At 32.9% G+C, this 14981-nt stretch overlaps 2 protein-coding genes and 1 long non-coding RNA gene across 3 annotated transcripts; 2 read left to right on the forward strand and 1 right to left on the reverse strand.

The window, feature by feature from the left end:
* The first annotated feature begins 5280 nt into the window (after window positions 1-5280).
* Window positions 5281-8695, forward strand: CELLULASE (endo-1,4-beta-glucanase precursor). Its single transcript, NM_001247953.2, is given in 8 exon segments — window positions 5281-5597; window positions 6390-6596; window positions 6689-6889; window positions 7158-7250; window positions 7328-7489; window positions 7574-7685; window positions 7776-7939; window positions 8019-8695. Coding segments are annotated over 8 exon segments (1533 nt in total). The 5' UTR covers window positions 5281-5336; the 3' UTR covers window positions 8352-8695.
* Window positions 8696-9868: 1173 nt separating this feature from the next.
* On the forward strand, window positions 9869-13810 carry LOC101266363 (uncharacterized). Its single transcript, XM_004247351.5, has 6 exons — window positions 9869-10133; window positions 10462-10527; window positions 12227-12301; window positions 12876-12999; window positions 13086-13208; window positions 13312-13810. The coding sequence occupies exons 1-6, from the start codon at window positions 9976-9978 to the stop codon at window positions 13453-13455; spliced, it is 690 nt and encodes a 229-aa protein (XP_004247399.1). The 5' UTR covers window positions 9869-9975; the 3' UTR covers window positions 13456-13810.
* Window positions 13811-14174: 364 nt separating this feature from the next.
* LOC138338336 (uncharacterized) lies at window positions 14175-14958 on the reverse strand. Its single transcript, XR_011211804.1, has 3 exons — window positions 14823-14958; window positions 14502-14591; window positions 14175-14329 (listed from the first exon to the last, which is right to left on the reverse strand). It is a non-coding gene; the product is annotated as an uncharacterized lncRNA (long non-coding RNA).
* Window positions 14959-14981: the final 23 nt, after the last annotated feature.

A 14981-nucleotide genomic window follows, 5' to 3' on the forward strand; every position in this document is an offset into this window, starting at 1 on the left:
TTTTGCAAGTAAAACTTGGGAAAAAACTTGGCAAATTTTGTTTGTCCATACACTTTTTTATTATTTGGCAAATTTTTCAAATTCCCAAATACTAGAAAAAACTAGTATTTGGGCCAAATTTCATTATTTGGAAAGTTTTAGAAATTCAATTTTTACCCTTAACTTTTTTATTGTACAAAAATAATATATTTATTGACGCCAACCAATAATTTTTTACGTGAACACCAAAGTAGTGATGGAATATTCAATGAATATGAAAATGATGATATGGTTGTTGATGAAAGTGACGAACTATTGGCTCAGGGTAACAACATCGCTTCATCTTCTCGATCATCTGATTCGGAAATGCAAGCTCATCGAGAAGAGATTGTTCATAAAATGTGGGAAGATTATGAGCCTGTTTGGCTCAGCTTAAAAGCTGGTCAAACTGACTTAAAAGCTGGTTTTTGACTTATTTAGCTATTTGGCAATACTCAAAACAACTTATTTTAAGTTAAGAAAAACTTATTTTAAGCCAAAAGTTAAAAGCTGGGGTAGGGGTGCTTTTTTTTTTTTAGCTTATAAGCTGTTTTAAGTTGACCACATTTTTATCTTTTTGTGCTTAATATTTTTGTACAATCTCCAAATTACCCATATAACCCTAACATTTCTTTCTTCCATTTTTCCCTTTTCACGTTTGACATAACAACTTCAGCACTTTTATCCAAACGCATAACTGCTTATTTTAAAAATAAGTTTCAGCACTTTTAAAAGTACTTATTTAAAGCTGCTTTTATTAAGCCCATCCAAACGGGCCCTATATTAAAGAATAGGTTGAACTCTTTCAGATGAGAAAACATAGGTTCTTCAGTGATTGCAATATTTATTTCCTTTTGTTTTCTTCTTTTTTTTCCCGAATTTATATTAGTTGTATTTTCATTATCATGATTTGTACCAAGACCTTTTCACTATACGAATATTTACTGTAATGATTCTTGTTGATTTGTTGCGGACGTCATAAATCTTGTTACGTGAGATTTCTATTGTGCTATGTAATACAAATTTATGGTCAGTTTGATAGTTTTAAAAACTTATGGGTATAAATCATATTTCTTAAAAAAATGAAATATGTTTCTCAAATTCTATGGCCAAACACATGTTTAAATTTCACCCAAATTTTCATCCAAATAATATTTGCCAAAATTATTTGAATATCTATGGCCAAACGCTAGCTTACTCTTCTCAAACTCCAGTTATGATGAAATAAGAATTATTCTGAATATGTTATTATCGTGTCACACAAATACAAGTAAATATTTAGGTTAAGAGAATGAAAGATATGGAGAGTTTTTGGTAGATTGTGCAATATATAAGTCTTGTCCTAGATCAATAAAATAGGTTCTTGATTGAAGTGAATGAGCATGAAAGCATGAGATTATGGCATGGTCCTTTTTTGACTCTATTTTTGACTCATTCACTGAACTCAAGATTCAACCTATTAACCAAATAGTTGTTAAATAACCCCATCCTTATATTCTTTGCCTTTATCCGACATAAAGTTTTACTCTTTACAGTATTGTTCCTCTTCTATATATGAAAAAAAATTATTAATTGGTATATGATGTATATTACATTTATACTTTTTGACCCCTCTTCCTAAAAAATGGGAGTGACTATATATCCACTATATATAATCTCAATATCCAAATTGATCATTAAAATAGTCTCACCGTCTATTATTAGTTATCATGATTTCTTCTTTTAGAATCAAACGATAACGATTCATTTTTTCATTATATTGACATGCAAAAAATTACAATTTATAGTACTTTTCGTATAATTTTTGAATATCTATTTTTTTACAAAAATATCAAATTAGTGTAATCTAATTTAACTTTAAAAATTAGTCAAAAATTGACTTTCGAAAATGCAATTTTGCTATTATAGTTATATATCTCAAACTATTTGTCGTGTTATTAGAAGAGATATTTAACTATTTTATTATTATTTATATTTTAACTATTTTATGATCATTTATATTTTAAGATATAATTTTTCTACTCTACTGAGATATTTATTTTTTCAAAAATAATTATTACAAAAGGTAAAATAGAGAAAAATAAAAAATTAATTTTCTCGAACTTTCAAAGTAAATAAATAAAAATTAACATCATGATAAATTTTGAGTATGAGGTTAATAGTATTAACATTTTCACAAAATTAGTGGAAGTCTAATGTTTCATTGATGTCGGACCTAATTTAATTTCTAAAATTGAATTATCCAAAATCATATTTAGAGACCAATTATATAATAAGAGACTTCTAACACATTTCCCTTCCTCAGATGCTTCAATATTTGGAACATTAACAATTAATGAGGCGTAAAATCGAAAAATTTAAATAAATATAATTGTGATATCTCATCTTAAAATATCAAAGAATTTTGAGTCTGAGCGTAATTTTAACTTTAAAAAAAAGATTATGAGCCTAGAATCACCCGTAAAGTTATTCAGTATTTGTATAAAGACATTTTAACTTTGAAAGTGTCCGATTACCCCATGAAATTATTTAATATCTTTGTAAATGGGTCATTTTGACCCATTTTTTCGCCTGGGTTGTTATCACGCAAATGGGACGCGTGACCCAATTTTTTACTGTCATAACCAGCTATAAAGTGTCAGGTGTCATTATATTTCTTTAATAATAATTATTTAATTAATTTACATCATCTTCCCCATTATCTTCTTCACTCAAATTCAAAAATTCAATTACTTTTTCTTCATCTTTTTCAACTTCGAAGATCCATTTATTTTCATTCATTTTTATCTTCTTTTTTTTTTGTCTCTTGCTTTTCTTTGTTTCTTTATCTTCTTTTGTCTCTTTTTTTTTTTTAAAAAAAAAAATAGAAGTCCATTGATTAGAGAATACTATGAAACTCTATCTTTTTTTTTAAATCTCATTACTTTGCTTTAGTAACTTGAGAGTTGAATTGATTTTATTTAGTGATGTTTTTCTTATGACGAAAATAGTTCTGTAACATGGAAGCATCATGGAAGCTACATTGAAGGTGACTCTGACTGCTACTTTTGGAGGATCTACAACAAAGAACAAAAGATTTGAGTAATGAAGATTTAAGAAAAAAGAGGGAAAAAATGAAAATAAAGTTAATAAGAATAAAAATAATAAAATGAAAACGAAACTAAAAATTTAAAATTAAAAGTACTTAATACGTGTCAAACAATTATTGGTGCGTGATTGCATCTCTTTTCTTGCAATTGGGGTTGAATAAGAAATGAGATATTTATAACACTCTTAAATTCTTCAATAGGAAAATAGGCCAACCACAAAGTTAAAGTGTCTTTTTAAAAATTTGAGACAACTTCAATAATAATTTTATATTTTTTTTCCTAAAAATTTACTTGTCGATATTCACACCAAGTCATCTCAATGTATGATATATATTTGTATATAGTCTTTTTATACAGTTATACTTAAACATAGTTGATTAACAAATTAAGTTAGCTGGGAACTTCATCAACTAGACATTGTTGAACCAGTTAATTGGGAATCTCATCCGATATTGCATGATAGATTTATCAATTGAGGGCAAAATATTCGAAAAAAAATCATTTTGTAGTTTTTTTATAAATTTATTTTTAATTTTGTATAATATTTTTTTATTAATAAATTTTCATTTTTACCTACAAAAGATATTAAAAAAATGTTATTTTCTTCTAGTCATAGTATAACATTTCCTCCAAAATATATATATATATATATATATATATATCACAATCTATAATTGAGATGGTTTACTAAACTAGGTGGGAGATAAAATGAGATAAATACTTATTCATATCGAGCGTTTACATTAAATAAATTTAACTTATCATGATTAAGTGATTTAATCATATGAAAATGAAAATTAATTAACTAAGTTTAGTATATCAAAAGTCTATACGTATAATTAAATACATGTCATTCATCTGTTGGTGTGTATTGTGATACATACATCATGTGCAATTAAATTTTATTCCGGGCATGTGATAAGTCCTTTTTTTCCTACCAGGTATTCTAGATTTCGACTAAATTTAAATTCACCCCGTGCAAGATTCATTTTTGAAAAAAACACTTCCAACAAAAAAAAAAATTATTCTCAAAAATTCGAGTTCGTGACCTCTTACTAATAACGAAAAAGATCTCAATTATTTCACCACGATCGAATTTGAAGCATGTGACAAGTCATTCTCGCCACTAATGCAAACACAACGTCTAGCTGCAACGAATAGTTATTGAAAATGGCATGGCCAATTGCGTGATATGTATGGAACTGCCAAATTTAACTGTCAACAAAACTCTTTTACAGACAATAAAAGGACTAGCCACAGTAAAAAATAAAAAAAGCTATTCCCTATTATGCCTTTTTTTTTCCGACTATTAAAACTCGTGATTTTAAATAAGTCATATTTAATCGTGTAACAAAATAGATAACTCATAATTTTTTTTTGAAAATATGGTGTAACATTCCATCTAATCTTCAAATTACAAACCACTTGCCTTCAGAGTCAATCTAGTTGCATCAGATTTGCTTAGTGCAAATTATTTTTCCTCTGTGATTTGCTAGCTATTGCTAAGGAACAACGGTCTTATCCCATGTGCACCCAAAAAATAGCAATGTCACCTTCTCATAAATAAAAAAAAGACTAACATAAATCAATTTAACTTAGAAGTTCAATATAATTGACTCTCCAATACACAATCAGAAATTTGTAATAAAATGAACACTAACGGATTCAGAATTTCCTTTAAAAGAATTTAAAAAGAAAAAGTAATGCTTAAAATTTGAGGTTTGAACCCCTCAACCACTACGCCAACATCTGATTTTATATTCACGAGGTTCAAAATCAATATATAAACATATAAATTTTTAAAAATATCGCAAGTATACAACATAATCTTTTGCCAAGGGGGTTCGACCTCTGTAGACTCTAGGTCCGCCCCTAGGATGAATAAGATTTATTCCTTTTTAATGAAAATTTTCGAGTTCGAATCATGGTTTCAAAGATTTCTTTTTTAATGACCTCGATGTGATACGAATCTAAATTAGTAGAGCCTCGCGTGTATCGAATATTTTAAGAAAAGACTAAACACTAACTGCTAATGTGGGTAAACTAAAGGGGCTTAATGATTGCAACCAGGCAGGACGTTAAAGAAACAGGGGACTCCTTCCTTGGCTTTTCATTATAAATACAAAGGGGTTGTTTCTTGTTTTTGCCACTCTCCTGGGGTTAGTTTGTTGGTGTTTTGGGGCTGGGGTTTGGTTACTAGTATTACTTTTCAGGTGGGTAGTTTCCAAAATGGCTTCTTGTTCTTCTTCAACAGCAGCTATGGCTATGGCTATAACCATTTTTCTGTTTTTGTTGAGCTTTGTTACACCTGTGTTTCTTGCTAAACCTGTACATCATGCTCACCATCCTCGTTTTGCTTCTCATAACTATAGAGATGCTCTTGCAAAATCCATTATTTATTTTGAGGGTCAGAGGTCAGGGAAGCTCCCTTCTAGCCAGAGGATTACTTGGCGTAAAGATTCTGGTCTATCAGATGGCAAAGCTATGGGGGTATGTTTTTTTTTCCTGAGTTTTTGGGTGTTTTTGATACTGCAAAATGGTTGTTTTGTTTTGTTTTAGCACTAGAAATGGTTCTCTTCTGTTGACATGTGGTTGTAAAGGGAGAATCTTGAACTTGTTTTTGTTGGTTTTGGGGTGTAATGGTAATGCAGGTTCTCTTTTGACAGTTTAGTTGTAAAGGAAGAGTCTTGAACTTGTTTTTGCTGGTTTTGATGTGATTGGTGGCTGTGCAGGTCCTATTTTGACATGTTTAGTTGTAAAGGAAGAAAATTAGACTTGTTTTTGTTGAATTTGGGGTGAATAATGGCAATGCAGGTCCTCTATTGACATGTTTAGTTGTAAAGGGAGCATCTTGAAGTTTTTTTGTGGGTTTTGGGGTGAATAATGGTTGTGCAGGTCTTCTTTTGACATGTTTAGTTGTAAAGGATGAAACTTGAACTTGTTTTTTGTTGTTTTTTGGGGTGAATAATGGCTGTGCAGGACCTCTTTTGACATGTTTAGTTGTAAAGGTAGAATCCTGAACTTGGGTTAGTTTTAGGGTGATTGGTGGCTGTGCAGGTCCTATTTTGACACGTTTAGTTGTAAAGAATCACAAACTTATTGATTTTGGGGTGAATAGTCTCTTTTGACATGTTAAGTTATAAAGGAAGAATCTTGAATTTTGTTTTTGCTAGTTTTGGGGTGATTAATGGTTGTTCAGGCCCTATTTTGACATGTTTAATTATAAAGGAAGAATGTTGGATTTGTTATTGTTGATTTTTGCTGTTAATCATGGCAATGCAGGTTGATTTGGTTGGTGGATATTATGACGCTGGAGACAACGTGAAGTTCGGTTTCCCAATGGCATTCACCACCACAATGCTATCATGGAGTGTGATTGAGTTTGGTGGGTTGATGAAAGGAGAGCTACTGAATGCAAAACAAGCCATTGGTTGGGCTACTGAATATCTTCTCAAGGCCACAGCCCATCCAGACACCATTTACGTTCAGGTTTAATTCTGAAGTGAAAAAAAATCTCAACTTGTAGTGAATAATTGCGTCTCGAATCAAGTCTTTAACTTTTATATACAATCTTGTCTTAGGTTGGAGATGCAGGAAGTGACCACTCTTGTTGGGAGAGACCTGAGGATATGGACACCCCAAGAAGTGTGTACAAAATTGACAAAAACACTCCTGGGACTGAAGTTGCTGCTGAAACTGCTGCTGCTCTCGCTGCTGCTTCCTTAGTCTTTAGGAAATGCAACCCATCTTACTCCAAGATACTAATCAAAAGGGCCATCAGGGTATTTGTTTCAAACTCTTCCAAGTTCTAATAAAGCTAGTGATTAGTAGTACTCTTGTGTTTCAATTTCTTTGTCTTCAAGTGTGTTCCAAAAAGAATGTCTCTTAACTTATTTAAGACCACAAGATTCAAAAGTATTCTTTATTTTCTTATACTCCGTGTTGAATCATATCCAGACAAACAAATTAAAACGGTGGGAGGGAGTAGTAGAAATTATCAGAAACCTTCATCATTTGTTGTATGCTTACAAAGAAAATGTTGGTTTTCAGGTGTTTGCCTTTGCTGATAAGTATAGAGGTTCATACAGCAATGGTCTGAGAAAAGTAGTGTGCCCATACTACTGCTCAGTTTCGGGATATGAGGTTGGTGTTATTCTCAGCATTTTGACTCGAAACAAAATCGATGTACTTAGCTGATGCACTGATTAATGTATGTACAGGATGAGCTGTTGTGGGGTGCTGCTTGGTTACATAGAGCCACAAAGAACCCAACTTATCTCAATTATATCCAAAGGAACGGGCAAACTCTTGGGGCCGCGGAGACTGATAACACATTCGGGTGGGACAATAAGCATGTTGGAGCAAGGATTCTTCTTTCCAAGGTTCAATCTTTACTTGTGGTTTTCTAGAGGCTTATTAGTTGGAACGACTTCAATTAAACGGACTATTTTTCTCTGTTTTTTCAGTCATTTCTTGTTCAAAAGCTTCAAACCCTCCATGATTACAAGAGCCACGCAGACAACTACATTTGCTCCCTAATTCCAGGCACACCGGCTTCTCAAGCGCAATATACACCAGGTTAAATATATTATGTACTTAACTTTTGCTCACATTTCTGTTAGTTCCTCGTTCAAAGCTGTGGATTAAAATTTTTTTACGATTTTACAGGAGGGCTACTCTTCAAGATGGATGATAGCAACATGCAGTATGTTACCTCCACTTCTTTCCTGCTAGTCACCTATGCCAAGTACTTAACTTCTGCTCGCATGGTTGTTAAATGTGGTGGAGTTGTTATTACACCAAAGAGGCTTCGAAATGTAGCCAAAAAACAGGTTAGTTAAAACCAATTCAAGTATACAGCAAACCCTCAATGCATAAAAGTTAACTTGTTCCTTTTTTTGAACTGCTCAGGTGGACTATTTGTTAGGAGACAATCCACTAAAAATGTCATACATGGTGGGATATGGAGCAAGGTATCCACAGAGGATTCATCACAGGGGATCCTCATTACCCTCAGTCGCGAACCATCCAGCAAAGATACAATGCAGGGATGGTTTCAGTGTGATGAACTCACAATCACCAAACCCGAACGTACTAGTAGGGGCTGTGGTAGGTGGTCCTGATGAGCATGATCGTTTCCCAGACGAGCGTTCAGATTACGAGCAATCTGAACCTGCCACTTACATTAATGCTCCACTTGTTGGAACACTCACTTACCTTGCTCACTCATTTGGCCAACTCTAAAGTCAAGTGTGTAGTAGAATCAAGAATGAAGCCATGTTGGTCTTTGTTTTTACTTTTTCTAATTGCCTTGTTGATCACTAGTAGTAATATAATATATAGTCTAATCTAAATGGGGATGTGCTGGTGTTGTGGTTGTATTGGCTGAGACCCTAAAAAAGAGGCTCCAGCCCCCAACCAACCCCCCCCCCCCCTCCTATGCACACAGGCCAAATGCTGTTTCATTGTTAGCAGCATATTTGCCTTGTTGGAGCATATGTTGTTACTAGTATTATTAATATTTCTATAGTGGAAGCTTTCTTGTTTTAACTTTCATGTTGTCATCCGCTTTTAACATGTTGGTTAACTTTCATCCTTGCGTAGTTACCACATTGATAGAGTCAGTATTTTCATTAATTTATAAAAAAGTAAAAAATACATGAAAAAATAAATAAAAAATTTAAATTTTATCATATATACATGAAACATATTTAATTAACCATGAACGAATAATCGGAAAACAAACAAAATTTGGGGTTTAGTGACCAACGTTCAAAAATGAGGAGTAATTGAGGGGCCAAATAAATGACCGTTGAGCAGAGTGACCAATAAAAGTTCACAAAGGCAACAAAATAACGACTCAAATACTTTTAAAGCATATAAAGTGGGGAGTGCTTCACCCTCCATATGAGGTTTTGGGTTCGATTCCTGAATATATAAAAAAATTTGTTAAGAATATTGCTGCCGAATGGACTCTAAAAAGTGCGATTCGAATTTAATCGAAACTTCAATATAAATTACGGACACTAAATTAAAAATCAAAAAAACAAAAAAAATATTTATGACTTACAACTCTCACAAGTCACAAGAACATCCCTTCCTCTTACTATTTTGGAAGTTGGGATGACAAGCGGTGTGAGTTTTTTTATCTCTGCGTTACTCATTCATACTTAGGTCCAAAAAATTACCAAACTATGTAGTAATTGTCTTTTGCCTATTGTTTGTGAATAATTACGTACCTATAACTAAACATTAAGGTACTTCTTTAATATTTTTTTTTTTTTGGAGAATTTAAAAGATACTGGGTATAAAATAATAAAATGTTTTGTCAAACTAAAGTATTTATAAATTGAATAATTATAAATTAAGGATGATCAACTATTCATAAGCACTGCATTTTGAGTATTTTATCAAATGGTAAATAAATTAAAAAGCAATTATAAGTAGGGATGATAAAAATATCCAAGGATCAAAAAGAATCGATTTGATATTTTTATTTAATTCTCGATATATCCTTGAAAGTATTTAAATTTTAATAATCTTTATTTAAATTTCATATTTTTAAAGTTCAAATTCAAGTTTCAAGTCCCAAGTCTCAAGGGAAACTAGATAACTAGTCACAAAATTCAAAATAATTATAAATTTATAGTCAAATTTAAAATAATTCCTAAAATAAATATTCTCTCATAATTTTTATTTAATCTAAGTGATACTAAATCAATATTATAAATACTAAAGAAATGAATTAAAAGCGAACTAAATCCAACCATATTTTTTAATTTAATTAAGTGGAACACCACGTTTCACTTATAACCGAGCTTACACATTCACGGAGAAATTTTAATTTGGGTTTTTAGGGTTTGTGAAAATGCAGAGGTGCTGTTCGTCTGCTGGTCGATCTGTGACATCTAAACGATGGTTTTCTTCATCAAGCACTGATAAAATTGTTGCTTCAGTGCTCTTCGAGAGATTACCAGTTATAGTTCCCAAAATCGATCCTACTGTATATGCTTTTCAAGAATTTTCGTAAGTTTTTTGTCCCTTCCTCATTTTTTCTATTCAATTGTTGTAGGAACTCGAAATGCTCTGTATTCTCATTGTAATTGGATAACGATGATTTATTTTTAGAGCAATGAGTGATTTTTGCTGTGCATTCTAATGATTGGAGGTAATTTGTATTATAAAGTTGAGAATAATGAGGTTATAGATTTGTTGGTATTAGGATATGTAGAAAATGAGAAAGGATATAAAAGAGCAAAGGCTCCTGAAACAAGAGTTGGAGAATGTAGATCATAATTTAACCTAATTGTGTTTAGTTGATCACAGTAATGTTATTTTTTGACTGCTAAAATAGGTTTCGTTGGAGGCAGCAGTATCGACGAGAGTATCCAGAAAGTTTTCTGAAGAAGTCGGATACTAGGTACGTTTTTGTTGCAGTGCTTGAGTTACACCTTTGCCATTTAGTACCTTTTCTTGTGAACTGTAGATCTTCATTTATGAATATTAACTGATGAATGGTATTAAGAGTGTGCATAGGATGAAACAAGTTTAAACATAATAGGCCAGTGAAATTGCTTTGTCGTCCACGATAAAGACAATTACAAAGAAACAAACTTTTAAGTTCAAAATTTGGATGGGTGATAAATTTTGCAAGAAAAATATTAGTAACTCATTGTTTACAGTTTTAATTTAGTGTTGTTTTTGTTTTCTGTAGATTGTTTAACTTTTGGAATCGAGCACTAGAGGTATTTTGCTAGTTTTTAGAACTCCTGAATTTGAAAATCTGGGAAAATATTCTTTCTAGGTCAGGTTCTCTTTTAAACTACAATTAACAGTTAAAAGGAAGGATTTGTACTCACAAGTCACAACTAAATAAAGAAGTGGGTTTATTAAAAGGAAAAAGAGCTCATTGCAACAGGCATGGAACTGTCAAAAATACTAAATTAAACACATTCATTATGGCTCACAAAAACTAATGGCACAATTGGCCATGGAGAGATTTCAAGGTTTTCCTTATTTTACCAATATTTTACTCTTGACTATCTAGCTTTCTGTAGTCTAAATTTACTGCAGAAACTAATCTTCTTAGTTTTTTGATTCATCTTGCACAATCATGCCTTTCTTCCAGTTTGTACTTCTCCACCGTTAATCCATACAACTGGTGTCAAGCATTCTAAACCTTATCAGCCCCATAAATTGCAGAATATATTTTACTGCAGGAAGATGTGAATAATTGTCGATTCCGTTCCTGACAAAAGTTAAGAATAGATTGTTGGCGTTTTAGCCCTTTTACTATTTTCTTGTTTGAAAACTTTTGGGAATTCCTTTTTGCAAGAACTCTATGATTGAACTTTAAAAAAGTACATTTTTTTTCACAAATTACGTTAAGCTCCTGTTGACTCCAGAAAACAAATGACATAGTGTACTTGAAGGTGCAGTTGTGGTTCTCTCTTCCTTCAGATTTGTGATGATTATTTTCATGAAAAACGTAGCACATCTAAACACGAGAAGCTAGGTAACATAATAAAGATGCTATACTTATAATTATTTTTTCTGGTTCACCCTCCTAAACATATGCATGAATCTCATTAATCTACTATTATACCCCCTCCGGTTTCACTTAAAAAATTCCCTTTGTAGCCCATCATTTATTGGAAAAAAATTGATAAGGTTAAAGCAGAAAAAGAAATAATATTAACTTGGTCAGATGCGAAATTGAACAGTTTCCGTAACTTTTTGTGCTGAGCAATGAGCATTACTATCTTAGTGCTGTCCATTTACAATTTAAAAAACTTCACTTTCTTTTCAGAAAAGTACATGGTAAAGATGGCCTAATTTCATTTGTATCTATATAGATCGCACTTTAAGAAATGAGATCTCTTCATGCAACAGTACACATGTCGTACTGTAAATACTGTCCCCTCTTTTAGCAGTATGACCCAACTAAATTTTACTCCTGGGCTTTGTGTAGTATTATTGCCTTTTCTTCCATGCATTCTTCCTTATTAGCCATTAATTATGTACATGGTTCTTCTTGAACATGCTAGCACATACTGATCTGTTTAGTATCAAATGCCACATGGTCAACTGGCACGGTTTCATCTATATTTAACATGCAGGGGAAAAGGTGATTATCAAATTGATTATAAACCAGCTCCGCGAATCTCAGAAGCAGATAAGACTAATGATCAAAGGTACCAAAGCTTGGACTAATAACTTTTGTCAAACATCATACAAGAATCTGAATATGGATATTGCACTATAAGATCTTTTTCTTTCAAGAGTTGCTTTACCTAAATTCAGTTGACTCATACTTCCTGACAATGTGTGATTATTGACTTCTAAATTGTTTACCATAAGTAAATTTTTGATGTTGAAATGCCTTTAATATTGTCTCAATGTAATTGATGTGTTACATGAGATTTGTCTAATTGAGCATTATGTAAGTATTTAAAATTGAGAATGGAGAGCTATTGTTGCTTTTTTTCTTTCCTTTTAAAATGCCTTTGTCACCATCTACCCCACAAAATAAAGCTTGCATCTGTTCTTCAACTCATTACTTTGTCAAAATTTGCTAAAAGGTACCAACCCTCGGTGCACTTTCTTTTTAGATTTAGTCAGTCAGCTTAGGGTCCAATATGGCTATACAAAACCTTTGCATTTTCCTGGACATGAATAATAAGTCAACAGATATTCAAAGCATTTGTTTCCTTCTGCTGGCTAGTATTTCATGTTACTGATTATGAGATTTTTGTTGATATGCATAAGGTCATTACAGCGAGCACTAGACAGGAGACTCTATCTTCTAGTCCATGGTACCACACATGGTAGTGGAAAGCCCGTCTGGCATTTTCCTGAAAAAGTTTATGAGTCTGAAGAGAACTTGCGCAAGGTAAATAGTACTTATTCAGTCCATTTCTTTGAGGATTTCAGTAATTTGGGTTAGAAAAATGAAATATAAGTGGCAACTATTTGCAGTGTGCTGAGTCTGCCCTAGAATCTTTCATTGGAGATCTTTCACATACATATTTTGTTGGAAACGCCCCTATGGGTCATATGGTCATACAACCCACTGAAGACAAGAAAATTCTGTCAATCAAGGTATGCACAATTTTAATTATTGAAGTATTGAGTGAGGGAGGGAGGGAAATCCCCTGATAGCTTATGTGCTTCTAACGTATAAATTCTATATTTATTATGGCAGCGCTTCTTCTTCAAATCCCAAGTCATTGCAGTCAACAAATTTGATATTAGAAAGTGTGATGATTTTGTCTGGGTGACAAAAGATGAATTGTTGGAATACTTTCCTGAGCAAGCTGAATTCCTGAACAAGATGATCATCAGCTGATGTTTGTTTCTGCTCAAACTTCAGGCTTGGTAGGATAGCTAGCGGTTTGAGTATATCCTGATCTGAAAAATCCACTTCTTTCCGCAAATGTAATGGCTTTGATTACTGGAGACCAATTTTATGTACTGGCAGCAAGAAGACCTGACTGCAATTCATCAAGTTTTGTAGAATTTTGAACATAGGGATACCTTAAGTTGTGATGGCCTTCTATCTCAGCTATCACCATTCCTATTTGGGAGAAGCTATGCTCAGAACTCTGAACTGGTCATGCAATTTAGTATGAATATACTTGTAGATGCATGATTTCATCTCGTGTCATGAAATAAATAAAACAAATTACGTGTTGTAGCCTTAATGAGTTGTGAGCTTTATTACATTTAGCAGCATTGTGCGTATAGAATATTCTGATTATCAGCGCCTTTGATTGCTAGCTGCATGGTCTTAAGTATGAAAATTCCTCAATATGGACGGTTTATAATTGTTTCAGATGTTTTTTGCTTTGTTGGTTGCACATCGACTGCCTTTGATAAATGTATCCACGCTTGTTATGTCGTTTTAAACAAGTTATAGGCCAATGTTATATGAGAAGTGCCTCTGAATTGATTCAAGTGATAAAGAAACAAACGCAATGGATCCTGCAGCTACTGAAGAGGTTGAGAAACAAAGCTTTGAATCCGGTTGTCAAGGAGATGTTTTGAAGGAAAATGATGATGAAGAGATTGTTTTTGGTAATGAAGATGAAGATGATGACTACGAAGAAGACATAGACAAAGAAGATGTTGCACTGGAAGATGACATCTTGGAAGGAGCAAGATACTCCTATGAGCAATCCAACAGTGACAAAATTTGGCCAGCTGACTCCAACCATGAACTTCTGTTGGAACATAAAAAGAATAATGTGAAGAAGAGGAAGAAGTAATTGAAGAAGATGAACTATCTAGGGTAGAAGACTGCAATTTGAAAAGCACACAGAATGATGTCGCCATAACAAAAGTTGCCAACAGAACTATGATGGCACTGATGGCTACAGAACGAAGTTCATGTACCTGGATGATATAGCTGCAATCACCATGACTAGGAGGGTGCTATTGGGAGCACTATTAGTGCTAATCTGGTACTTTGTGCTCAAAGGCATTCTTGCTCCCGTTATAGGTGGATTCAAGATTTTAAATCAGTGAGTGAAATGATATTGCGCTCACTAATATAATAGATGCAAGACTAAACATAAATAAATAATTATATGCATAGCTTGAGCTGAAAAGGAATGGTGTATGTACATCTGTTTCGATGTATTACCAATCACTGCCGATTGGTCTATTAGTTATTATTTGAAGGCAAAAATAGATCCAGTTTGTAACTGTACTCACAGTTTCGTTGTGACGATTGATGCAAACTTGGCATGTATAGCCAACTGCAATGTCTGCACTATTCAACATTTTTGTTGGGAGTTCGCAGTGGTGGTGGACGCAGAAGGCAAAGGAGCACGGTGACATTGTGTCAAACCTACACCACATTAGAAATAGATG

Source organism: Solanum lycopersicum, chromosome 9 (assembly GCF_036512215.1).
Source record: "Solanum lycopersicum chromosome 9, SLM_r2.1".
In the NCBI taxonomy this organism is placed as follows: domain Eukaryota; kingdom Viridiplantae; phylum Streptophyta; class Magnoliopsida; order Solanales; family Solanaceae; genus Solanum; species Solanum lycopersicum.

Bases quoted from the DNA above. Each gene is read 5' to 3' on its own strand.
- LOC101266363 (XM_004247351.5), top strand. From the start codon at position 9,976: ATGCAGAGGTGCTGTTCGTCTGCTGGTCGATCTGTGACATCTAAACGA. The intron at 13,000-13,085 runs GTAAATAGTACT...AACTATTTGCAG, and splicing joins CTGAAGAGAACTTGCGCAAG to TGTGCTGAGTCTGCCCTAGA. The intron at 13,209-13,311 runs GTATGCACAATT...TTATTATGGCAG, and splicing joins AGAAAATTCTGTCAATCAAG to CGCTTCTTCTTCAAATCCCA.